The sequence below is a fragment of the Lycium ferocissimum genome, unplaced genomic scaffold (genome assembly GCF_029784015.1).
Source record: "Lycium ferocissimum isolate CSIRO_LF1 unplaced genomic scaffold, AGI_CSIRO_Lferr_CH_V1 ctg383___fragment_3, whole genome shotgun sequence".
Lineage (NCBI taxonomy): Eukaryota > Viridiplantae > Streptophyta > Magnoliopsida > Solanales > Solanaceae > Lycium > Lycium ferocissimum.
The window spans coordinates 30,453-43,327 of NW_026725506.1; the positions used below are offsets into that span (position 1 = coordinate 30,453).

General features: G+C 37.0%; 1 protein-coding gene and 1 long non-coding RNA gene across 2 annotated transcripts; one reads left to right on the forward strand and one right to left on the reverse strand.

Moving 5' to 3' along the window:
* Positions 1-589: 589 nt before the first annotated feature.
* On the forward strand, positions 590-7,826 carry LOC132044208 (uncharacterized). Its single transcript, XR_009412073.1, has 2 exons — positions 590-5,664; positions 7,458-7,826. It is a non-coding gene; the product is annotated as an uncharacterized LOC132044208 (long non-coding RNA).
* A 263-nt stretch (positions 7,827-8,089) lies between these two features.
* On the reverse strand, positions 8,090-10,737 carry LOC132044207 (uncharacterized). The gene is made up of 4 exons (XM_059434690.1): positions 10,536-10,737; positions 9,572-9,774; positions 8,859-9,306; positions 8,090-8,457 (listed from the first exon to the last, which is right to left on the reverse strand). Exons 1-4 carry the CDS (start codon positions 10,735-10,737, stop codon positions 8,090-8,092), a joined length of 1,221 nt encoding a protein of 406 aa, XP_059290673.1.
* Between the last annotated feature and the right edge of the window lie 2,138 nt (positions 10,738-12,875).

Genomic DNA, 12,875 nt, shown 5'->3' on the forward strand with positions numbered 1-12,875 from the left:
CTCTTTAGGGATGGAGGGAGGAAAATATTATTTTCTCTCTTCCAAGAAAATGTTTTTTTTGTTGAACCAGAACATGAGAATCAATCACTAATCTGTGACCTATCCGAGTTAGCTCTTTAAAAAAAATAAAGAGGTGGATATTATTTGATCTTGAAATAGTTCGTCCTGATTATCCTATCTTTTATTTATTCATTTAGTCAGGTATTTTAAATCATTAGATTAAGAGAATTCAAGAAGAAAACTTGGATGGCTTGCTTGAGATTGAAGCATTGTTGTCTTTTAAGATTGGAGGGCTCACTCTAGTAACAACAACATACCCATTAAATGCCTCGCGGTGTGGGGGTGCAGGGAGGGTAAAATGTACGCGGACCTTTACCTCCATCTCGGAAGATAGAGAGGCTATTTCGAAAACCCTCGGCTCGAGAAAAAACATGATGAGAAAAGGTCGGATAAGCGGGAACCGGTTCGCAATACAAAAATGAAACTAACGAAAGCGAAAAGTCGCGATATAAAGTAGTATGAGAAAACAGAAACAGTGGCTACCACAGATAAATACGATAATCGTGGTACACGGACTAACATAGAGGGCTCACTCTAGTGTTAAATAAAAAAGATCTTCGATCAAGGGCTACCATTTCAACAGCCAAGAAAAACAATAGTGATGCAAGTTATCATCAAAGCTCAAACACTAGGGGCTAAGGCTCCTCACTCTTTCTTGTGAAAAATCAAAGCATCAACGACATTGGCCACCTAATAAAAAACTGACAGTCGATGAAGAAGAATGCTTCAAATTATGGACATCTGAGCGCTCCCCCTCGCGTAGTTGTCCTGTTTTATATATCCACATATATTAAATTCAGTATGAAAAGAAAGAATTAAAAAAGGGAAACATAACAATTTTCCTTTATTTCCACTTTTTTTTTCCCTTTCAAAATCATACAAAAACTTTAGGGCTGGTAATTTATTCACTAAAACCATCAGCCATGAACACAACACAATCGACTCATCAAGGTTAATGTTCAATTTGCTTGTCATATTCTTCTGAAAATGACATAACCAAACAACATTCACCTTGACTTGACAATTTCTTCTTTCATGGCAAGTGAAAGAGCATTTAAACAACAGCCACTTTCTACTACTACACCAGGCATTGCCACAGCTCTACTCCCCACAAAACTGCCTTCACCTACTCTAACTTTTCCAAATTTCACTACCCCTTCACCTTCATATATGTGTCCAAATAACAATGCTTCTTTGCCTATACATCCACCTCTTTCAATCTCTACCATTTCAGGATTCAACAAAACTCCACTGCTATCTACATAAACCCCTTGACTTAATTCAACTTCTGATCCCATGAGTTTCATCCAAATGACAAACAAGAATGATCCTGTTGTCATTTCCATGAAATATTCACTAACAAGTGTCCTAAATGCTTGCCATAATGTTTCCATTAATAGCCCTTTGCTCCATATTAGTGCTTGTCCTCCATCTTTCTTCTTTGTAGTGAAAAGTAGTTTTGCTAACACACAAGCCAATGCTGCTAATAGCCCTGAAGATATCCAAAAGAAAGGAAAAAACCAGTATCGTGGATGATTTGTTGTTAAAAACATCAGCCAGTTTAGAGGGCCATGAACTGAATATGCCAAGAAAAAGTATGGCAAGAATGTTTGCAATAGTGGCTGAACAAAAGTGGACCAAGAAGTTTGATACCATGTTCTTGATAGAGCTACTTCTTGATGACTTGTTTCTTCTTTTACTTGTAGTGAAGATGCTATAGGACAACCAGAGAGATCAACTTTCACATCTGATTGCTCTATGAAGTTCTTCCAGGCTGCTGGAAGTGGTTCACCATTTCTCAAATGTTGACAAATTTCATAGATCAACGAACGACCGTGATCGATTGAAGCACTTTGAGAGGCTGATGTGGCCTTCACAACATCAATCTCGTGGCATCGACGAAAGGGGTTGAATTCCAGCTTCTCTGATTGCTCCTTTGTGAGGTTCTGATCAAGAATAATTTCACCAACATTAACATATGGGAATTCAGATTCATCCCATGGCCTAGTACAGTCAAGTGCAATGTCTTGTGTTGCTTCATCCTTAGGCACTGGCCTGAATTGTAGTTGGAAAATGTAGCGAATGCCACCTGGTGAACTGACCCTTTTCTTGAAATCATCAGCAAGGAAAAGTAACGGACGCGTGTCGTTATCTTTCCTAGGAATTGCACCTGTTTCTGGAGGAAGTATTCCAATAGGCTCAACTTTACCAGAATCTTCACTAATGTTTTCATCAAAAGGCCTTAACTTGAACTTAACATACATTTCTTGTCCATCTGTGAACCTGAAAAGCCTGCATATATTCGAGTAATAATGCATCTCTGTATACGAGTTCGAATCACGTAGTGATGTCCATACTGCATCGCGAACATGTGGAACGTGTTTCACGTGCTCCTCCCTTGCTGCTAAGCCACAAACAAGCCATGTTGCGAAATCAGATACAGTCCGAGCATAGAAAGCTTTCCCTGTCTTCAATGTCAAGTCAAGAATCGGTCTTTCATAATCTGAAGCAGTATCAGAGAGTATTCTCAAAGCAGCACCACGAGCATCGAGCCTTGCATCATCATCGGCACTTAAGCTGTTGCTGTGCCGGACTATCACAGGAAAAGATTTGCCAGATTGAAAGATTTTATGGTCTGGCAATCCTTTGATATTGTCATACATCTCAAGAACTCCCTTTCCACTAACACCAATTCTGTGAAAATATCTTGTTTTGACCTTGAGAGTTGTGGAAGCTAAATTAGCAGCTAGATTGCCAACTATCTTCTTGTATTTCATATCCATCTCTTCTATCCTTTCATCCATGGTATGTTGGGTGTTCTTTATCATGACTGGGACTTGAGATCCAATGTAAATGCCACCACTATGAAGAACAGAATTCATTGGAGCAACTGAAAGTGCACCAAGAATAACATTTTCTTGGATAAGTGACTTAGGAAGTACAACACTTTGGCTCCCAACAACTGAATTGTCTTGTACCTCAATTTTCCCGCTTGTGAATCCGCTCGAGGAATACAATCCGGTTATAATCCTGCTGAAGTCACCTAGATGGACACCGTCACCTAGTGTTATCAATTTTGGATCGGAAACCGGGTTGATTGCTCGGATAGAACAATGTTTTCCAACTTTTGCACCCAAGAGTCTCAAGTATATGCAGAAAGCTTCAGTACCAGAAAGGAGTTTAGTAAATCTGAGATGGCATGCAACGTTAATTCTATGTTTCAACCATATTCTCAGTGAACCATCTGTGCTTTTAGAGAGAAAATTGTTTACAACTATGGTAAGAAAGCTGAGAATCAAGCCATGTGCCAAGTAGGCAGTTGCAACTGAGACAGCGAAGATTATCGGACTTGTTGAGGTACTAGAAATAATGGTCATGTAAGCAATGATAGTAAAAGGTAACCAGTGGAATGCTCCAGAGAGACAGATTAAGGAAAAGTGTTGAAGAGATGGAGATTTTTGAGCTAATATTATATACAAGAAATAAAGGATAGCTCCTGAGAGAGCGCTTATGAATCCGACAATGTAGATTCCCATCAAGTGATATATAGCTGTACAGAGACCATCTTTTGTTTCATTTTCAGGTTCAATGACCTGAAATCACAATAGAAATGCATTATACTATGTTGAAAAGATATACCAAATAATCTTTCAGGGAATATAGATATTAGGTCAGATGCAACTTGAAGTCACAAACTACTACTCCCTTCTTTTCATTTTATGTATCTTAGTTTGACTAGTCTCAGAGTTTAAGAAAAAAGAAAGAAAGACTTCAGAATCTTGTGGTCTTAAACTATAGCCATACAAATATCTATGACTTATTTTAGACCACAAGTTTCAGAAGTCTTCCTTTCATTCTTAAACTTCGTGCCCAGTCAAAAACCTTCACATAATTAGGTACAGAGTGAGTACTTTGAAACTGAGGGAGCATTAGTTTCTGTTCAGGAGCTAAGCAAGAAAATATGAAGACTATTTATTTTCAAATAAAGTTCATAGGATACTGTTATAAACCTTAAAATAATGTAATAATGAACTGCTTGTTATAGATAAAGAGAAAGAGACATAGTGATATTATTTAAGGTTATAAGAAGCTTAACAAGCAGATAAATTTAACTTTTGAAATCGGAGTCCTCACCTTCTTACTACTATTTGATCTTGATGCTGCCTTTCCTCCTGTTTTCTGTAATGATGGTACCTCAGTCCCTTCTCCCAAAACACTTCCTTTCTGGAGTACAGCATAAGGACCGACCGAACAGTTTTTTCCAATTCTTACTGGAAGGAAACTCAACATTCCATTTTTAACTTCATGGCCTTGAATTAAAGCTCCTTCTGCAATAACAGCTCCATCTCCTATCGAAACGAGTGCTGGATCAGTGATATCGATGGTATCCAGTACGACTGATGATCCTATCCTTGCTCCAAATACTTGGAACCAGTATTTCAGAAATACTGTTCCTCTCAAATGCACTGCCATAACTTTAGATGAAATTTCTTGTGCCTTATATAGCGCCCACCACTTAACGAAATCCAATGACCAGATGGACACTTCTGGGGTCAGAGAATAATTTGGTTGAAGGACCAAATTTCCAAGGATACCGATGCATATGCATGTTGTAGATATGCATAGAAGCCAAGCAAATGGTGCCAACATCAAAGAGATTGCATAACCAGCCCAAGGAAATGAAGTCATCAAAATAGGACTTGCCAAAATCAGGTTTCTATAGAAAGATATGGATGAGTAGGCAGGAAGGACCAGCATGAAAATGGCATAGACAAAAGCAAGAAGTTGCAATAGCATGATACCAAATTGACGAGACGAGGAAACTTCTTCAGCCACCAAATTACAAGAATCATCCTCTGAGTAGTCTGGAAGATAAGAAGGATTTGCTGCATCGTGTGGTTGAGATTTCATAACTAAATCCTCCGTGAAGCTTGCCAAGTCATCGATGCAAGTTGCTGTGAAGATATCGATTGCACCGACTTGCACTCCAAGAAAATCTGAAAGCTTTTGAGCTGCCCTTACTACGCCAATAGAATCAATACCATAAGCTACTAAGCTTTCAGTAGTAGTAATCTTGCTGATAGAGATTCCTGTCTGCTCCGACACGATTCCCTTTAGGAACTCGACTATTTCTGTTTTATTCATTCTTGGAGTTGGTGAAGGGACTGTTATATTCAAATGTGGCCTTGGTGTATTTCCCTCCCTGCATGAACCTGTGGTGAAAGATCTAAGAAGTTTCCGCTTCGACGAAATTTGATCTGGTACCACATCCAATGTTCCATCAGTGAATTGTTTCAAGCACTCAAATCTCTTTATCTTTCCAGATGTTGTTTTGCTGATTGTTCGTGGCTTGATCAGCTTAACAGAAGCCAAAGTGACACCATGTTCTTCAGCAACTTTCGCCGTAATTTCCTCAGTGACATCTTTACTAACGGATTTACCATCTCTAACTTCTGCAATGACAACTAAGCCAACTTGATCAGAGTGATCAGGTACTGAAACTCCTTTACTTGATAAGGTCTCTTCTGGTACTCCAATAACAGCGCAACAACCCGGGCGGAGGATTTCAGACGAGCTTTCGACAGTCTTTTCTATGTCTGATGGGTAAATATTTCTTCCAGCAACTATGATGAGGTCCTTGATTCTTCCAGTTATAAGCAAATTCCCATTAATTATCCTTCCAAGGTCTCCAGTTCTTGTGTATACCTGTTGAAGAATAGTTCAAAGTTGTAGGAAACTAGAATTGGTTAGGATTTGGTATTTTTTTTCACTTCATCTCTAAATAGGACTTTTAGTCAGAATTATATAGGAATAGGTTTTCCCATTTTTAGTCAAAGTAGGTTTCGTACGACAGTCAGACCTCTCTATAACAGCCATCCTTTATAACAGAATTTCACTATAATAGTCATGTTTTATGTGGAACCGATCTTTCATGTTATGTTATATTATATGTTTTCTACAACAACATTTTTCTATAGCAGCCAAAAGCTATCAAAAAAAACAACTTTGTTATAGAGAGGTTTGACTGTATTATAAATAGAGATGCTACTAGCTATTTTCTTATGTGGTGAATTGTAGAGAGCATTCAAAGATTTATTGAGTTTATGAGTAAATTATTTTCTTTCGATACCTTTTCAGAATGCGAACCGAGCTTGTTTCTGAAAGTTTTTTCAGTCAGTTCCTCCCTGCCCCAGTATCCAATGCCTGCACTAGGACTGCTGATCCATATTTCTCCTTCCCTTCCGGATTCCTCATGCACCTCACCGCTTTCCGGATCAACTATTTTGATATCAACGTCCGCCTCATTTTGATTCGTGTAGCCACAACTGACTCTTCCTTGCCAATCAACCAAGATTGGTTTTCCTTCTCCATAAGCACAACTTACAAACACACAGTTCTCCGCCAATCCGTAACCAGGAGCCATCACTCTTTGGGAAAGACCGAAAGGTCTCGTGAGCTCAATAAATTTCTTTAGAGTTTTCTGCCTTACTGGTTCAGCAGCAATCATTAGAAATCTAAGTGATGACAAATCATACTTCCATTCCTTCTCTTTGTTTGCCTCTAACCTCCGTATGACAAGCTCAAACGCAAAGTTTGGTCCAGCACTGTGAGTTGCTTTGTACTTGCTCATCGTCTCGAGCCACATGAGAGGGTTCCTTATGAATGTCATTGGAGAAAACAAAATTGCTGATCCTCCACTTACTAGAGCTGTGAAAAGGCCACCGATAAGTCCCATATCATGGTACTGAGGAAGCCAGCTCATTAGTACTGTGTTTGACGTGCTTTTGTATACTTTCCGCATTAACTTCACGTTATGGATTAAGCCACCATGAGTTATCATAACTCCTTTAGCATCTCCTGTTGACCCTGATGTAAATTGTAGAAAGCATACGTTGTCCGGTTGAGGCTCAAACTTGTCAATGCTATTCCAATGCATTTCTTTGACATTCTTAACCCAAGAATCTGTGTGTATCCAAGGAAGATTAGGCCAGCGAGCAGAGGTTGTCCCGTTTTTACGGTTCAGTGATAACAGGTTCTTCACGGAGCCCGCTCGAACGGCTGCATGATAACCGGAAGTTGACAAAATAGCCACAGCTTTGCATGATTTAGCAATGTTTTCGATCTTGAGTAGTGCTTGTCCTCCTCTTTGCATTGGATCCGATGGAAGTACCGGGACAGGCAATACTCTGGCTCTTAAACAACCAAAAAAGGCATCAATAAAATCAAGCCCCGGGACATAAACTAGGAGAACTCTGTCACCTTGCTTCATAATCGGGTTTTGACTAGCCAAGAGTTTGTGAGCAATACAAGAAGCATTAGCATTAAGTTCTTCGTAAGTCCTCTCATTAACTACTTTTCCTTCTTCACTAATCCATTTGTATAATGTCTTCTTGCAGGTTATGTTATGAGTGGCCCAGTGCTTCAAATAATCATCAAGGCTAGACAATTCCGGGAATTCCACTTGCTGAGATTCTGTCAAAGCTTTTGGATTCTTATCCGAGCAATCAGATAAGAGCGGAAATAATCTCTGCAAAAACAATGATTTTTGAATTGAATTAGTCACATGTCACACTTCAAGTTTTTCTTAAAGTGAAACTTAATCTGCATTTCAGTCTTTTTCTGTTTCAGGTACCTTAACGTAAGGAAATCTCGGTTGTGGATCAGTATGTGCAAAGTGCTTGGAGATTAAAGCCATTGAATAGGATGAATTTCTTTCAGTGAGCTCAAACGCCATTAATCCACCGACATAATAAGTGTTTTGCTGACCTTGTAGCTGGTTTTCCATTTTGTCATAGAACCCCTCCTTCATATCTGTGTTCAAATTCCAAAAAAAGTTAGTTACACCAAATTTCTAGAGTTAATTTTTTACAGGAAGGACATGTGTTTTTAGTTATGTTGCTTGGACTCTTCGAAAATTTGGCCAGGTGCGTGTTGGATCCTCCAAGAGTAGTGCATTTTTTAAGGATCCGACACGTGTCTGGCAACATTTTTGGAGAGTCCGAGCAACATGGATTTTTAGTGATAAGCTTTATATACCTTGGCTATTTACATGAGGAAAATACTTGAATCGTCGTTGCAGGACGACCATTTCAACTTCACCTCCAATCCTTTTGACAGCCTCAACAGCGAGCCGTAAAACTGTTGAACCCTCGACGTTGGCTGAGTTTCCGTAAGACCAGAATAGGAAGATGTTTGTATCGGGATAGAATCTCTGCATGGCAACTGGATTTCCTATTGCTGCAGGATCATTCATAAATTCCTCAAAGTAGTAAAATCCAACTGGCAAGTGTTCTAATCCTTTAATCTTCAGAACCGTCGTGTAATAATCGATCATCTGCACTTTACAGAACAAATCCTTTTCAAGTTCACTCAATTCCAGTACTTCACTTTCAGGATCTGTCATATCAAAACTAACATTAGCATCAACCTAATAGTCTGTTTGGCCAACCTTCAAAAATCTTCTTATTTTGAAAAGTGCTTCTCGAAAAGTACTTTTGGAGAGTAGCAATTTGTGTTTGACTAATCTATTGAAAAGTAATTTTTTCAATAATAGAGCAGCAATTTCACTTTGCCAAGGTCCCGAAAGTGTGCTTCTGAAAAAAAACTTCTGCTACTACTCAAAAACACTTATTCTACTTTATCCAGCTTTTGAAAAACAACTTCTGCTAAATCTCTTAAATAAGCCCTTTTTTGAAGGGGAAAAAAAAAAAACTTTTGACTTCTCAGAAGCTTGGCCAAACAGGTCAATACTCAAGCACGAATGAGGCTGCATATTTTGATGTACAGACTTATCGTACCTGCTGAAATGGAATTTGGTGATCTATAAGTCTTTCCACTTCTAAACGGGAACGCCCCAGATAATATGACTTTATCAAACTCCATACTTTCAAAATCACCACTGCTGTTTTTGACCTCAATTTCAATGCCTTTACCGTCACGTCTGACTGAAAGCACTTCTGTTTGGCACATCACGGTTATTGGCAACGATTCACTGACTTTCTTCCACAGGCTCGTGTATCCATCTTTGAAACGTCGAATTTTCCCAGCCATAGACGTTCGAGTGAACTCGTGAATATACGCATAAGGCATGTCTTGAACAAATCCATATCCAGAAGCAGTGTATCCATAAGCAACAGATTTTGGAACAGACGAAAAACCGCGGCTTTCAAGAAATGCAGGTGTCATATCAGAAGCCATATCACTCACAGCATGAATGCCAATTCTACCTGAATCCTTTGCTTTGTCCTGTAAATAAAATGTTAAACCAGGCCTCTCTATAATAACCATCCTCCATAACAACATTTCACTATAACGGCCAGGTTTTCTTTTGGAGCCGATTTTTTACGTTAAGCTATATTATATGTTCTCTATAATAGCTTTTCGCATAGCAACCAGAAAATATTTGGACAAAAGACGCCATTATAGAGAGGTTTGATTTTAGTTCAAACAAGCTGAATTTACAAGCTCACTTGTTTGTAGAATGTCAGTGATATAACAGAAATAGACTGACCTGGAGTTCTAATGTCAGTGATATTACAGACACATAATCATCTGCAACTTTATTGTCCTGATAATTCCCTGTTTGGCTATCAATTAATGCAAGTTTGTGAGAGTTTAATTCTACAAGCTCACTTCCTGTTTCCTTTGCCAAATGGAAAATTGTTGGAGCACTATTTGCTGCAAGGACTTGACCTCCAAGATCATAAATTCTTCCTGTTAACACAAAAAATGTGTCATCACTTGAACCTCAATCTAAAACAACTACATATTGAACGCGTTAAAGTAGAAATCAAGGTGAATATGGAAAAAAACATATAAAATGCGTTCAAGTTATACACACTGACAGTATAAATAATTTTTACACCAGTAGTGCAACTTAACCAACTATAGCAGTTTATTACCCAATTTTACATGTCAGCGAGCACAGGACATAAACTCTATATACGACATTTGTGTATACCGTCAAGATCATAAAGTCTTCCTGCAACATACAAAATACTTTACGTGTAACAGAATCTCAAACTAAAACAACCTACATATAAAACGAATTTAATTACATACACTGACAGTATAAAAAGTTCTTACACTAGTACTGTAATTTAACCGGCTATAGCAGTTTATACTCTATTTTACACTGTCAGCGCACAGAACATAAACTCTATATATGACATTTGTCTATACCTTCAACATCAACAGATTCACACATGCCACCAACTGAGTGATGTTTCCCGATGACTGTCTCACTTTCACATTAACACCAACAACATACCCAATGAAATCCCACAAAGTGGGTCTGGGGAGGGTAGAGTGTACGCAGACATTAACCCTACCTTGGGAGGGTAGAGAGGCACTTTCACATTGACAGTACAAAGATTTTTTAATAGTGCAACTTAACCGGCTATAGCAGTTTATTAGTCTATTATACGTTGTCAGTGCACAGAGCATAAACTCTTCATAAGACGTTTTTCCCGTACCTTCAACATCAACAGATTCACACATGCCGCCGACGGAGTGATGTTTTTCGATGATTGTGACACTGTTGTAACCAATATTACACAGTGCATAAGCAGCTGATATTCCACTTGGACCTGCTCCAACTATAGCTATTCTTGTGTTCACAGGAAAACATGGATGTATCTTTGAGAATTTATCTTCAATAGATTTTTTAGCATCCATTTTCAATTGTACCTGTTGATACAAAATAAGAATTTTTAGCCTCCAACTTCAACTTCCATTATGGTCCAAAGTGTCTAATGAAACAAAAAGGAATTCAAGAAGATATAATCTTGAATTTTGATGATCCAAGTGAGCAAGAATAATAACTTAATGGGAACCGAATAGACTTAGCCTGCCTTGTTATTATTTTAAGTATAGAAGATTTGCTGACTATAATCAGAACTATACATGGCAAAAAGACTAGAACAGAACTTGTTGGTTAAAAAACATTTAATTGATGAAAACAATGGTCTTAATCATTTTTTATCCGGATGTATATGCCAATGTAATGCCAATATATAAAGAAATCTAAAAATAGAAACAAGAAGAAACAAAGAAAAAATAGAAACAAGAAGAAACAAAGAGAAAAGTCTATTCAATAGCAGAATCAACATAATATTCCTCTGTTTGTCACAATTGCTAATATGTTACTCTCTACATCCTAATTTAAGTGTCTTAATTTGACTGAGCACAAATTTTAAGGAATAAAAATAGACTTTTGAATTTTGTGATCGTAAAATTAAAGATGTATGTAATGTATTAAAATGTCTATTGAATTTTGTGGTTTTAAACTTACCATGTATGATATTTGAATTACAACTTATTAAATATAGAATGAGACACTCTTTTTGAGACAGATCAAAAAAGAAAAGTAAAACACTTAAATTGAAACGGAGGGAGTATTTGGCCTTTTTTTTATTATTAATTTTCTGCTAACGTCCACAAACAAAGGGCTACAATGTGAACAATATTTATGCTCCCCCATGGTTTCCACATGGAAGTATTTGCAGCTTTGATAACTCCATTTATTATATTTTCCTCCGTTTATTTTTACGTGGCGGGATTTTAGTACAATGGTTAAATGACTTAACTTTTAGTGTGAATTTGGATATAAATTGTTCAATTTTTTGAATATAAAATTTACAAGTACCATTGTACCTTATAATAATTAATAATTCAAAATATATACTTTTTCAAAATCGTAGTCAAAGATAATCGCTCTTGACTCCCCAAAAATATAATAGTATCACATAACATGGAACAAACAGAGCACTTCCTCTATTCCAATTTATATAATACACTTTCCATTTTAATTTATCTAAAAAAAATGTTACATTTTTATATTTAAAAATAATTTAACATAAATCTTTCCGTTTTATCCTTAATGAAATAATTTACGGTCACACAAATATTTATGACTTGCTTGAGAACAAGCTTTAAAAGTTTTCATTTCTTTCTTAAATCTCGTGTCTAGTCAAACCATATCACATAAGATAAGCTACTTCGTGAGAAAAAGAAAAGGAGCCAGGAGAAAAGTAAAACGCTTAAATTGAAACGGAGAGAGAACACACCTCAAGTTTGAACCATATATGATGAACTTTGTGTTGCTACTGTAACAAGGTGAACTCTGCGATTAAATCAACAACTGATGTTAGAAGTCAGTTGTTGTCATCATAATATCAACATTTCTGTCATGGTGTTGAACTTAAATCACTAGTGATTAGTGAAATATTTGTCATAGTTACAGATTTAGAAGTTGAAGTTTATGGATTTCTACGGCCTTAAGTTGATATACAATAATAACTGCAGAGGCGGATTCAGGATTCAAAGTTTATGGGTTCTTACAGCAACTTCAAATTAATATACAATAATAATTGGGTTCACAATTAATATGTAGTAATTTGTTAATATATATATATAGGTGTAGGTAAAAGTTTCTAGGTTCCCGTGAACTAGTAGGTTTTTTCTGGATCCTCCTTATAACTGGGTTTTATAATCAAATATTTATAGATATTTGATAGATTTCTTAATATATGTATAGTGTTTGAGCAAAAATTACTAGATTCTCGTGAACTCATGACCTATAATCTATTTTCACCCAACTCCATGACAGATCACCCAATGGCGAAGTCAGAAATTTGGTTAAGGATCGATGTTCAAGGTTTAATATATATGTATTAAAAGTATATTTTAACCTAAATACTTAATATATTTTTTTATATAAGAAATATAATTTCGACTGATTATCCTTCACCGTATGTAGCTACGCTACTGAGGTCATCAACTTCCTTAACCATTGGGCACTGAACAAGCGCCAA

Excerpts from the sequence above, each read along its gene's own strand:
- LOC132044207 (XM_059434690.1), bottom strand. The coding sequence starts at position 10,737 with ATGGATGCTAAAAAATCTATTGAAGATAAATTCTCAAAGATACATCCA. Across the intron at positions 9,775-10,535 it reads TGAATCTGTTGATGTTGAAG|GAAGAATTTATGATCTTGGA; the intron begins GTACGGGAAAAA and ends TTGTGTTAACAG. Across the intron at positions 8,458-8,858 it reads ACCAAATTCCATTTCAGCAG|ATCCTGAAAGTGAAGTACTG; the intron begins GTACGATAAGTC and ends TTGATATGACAG.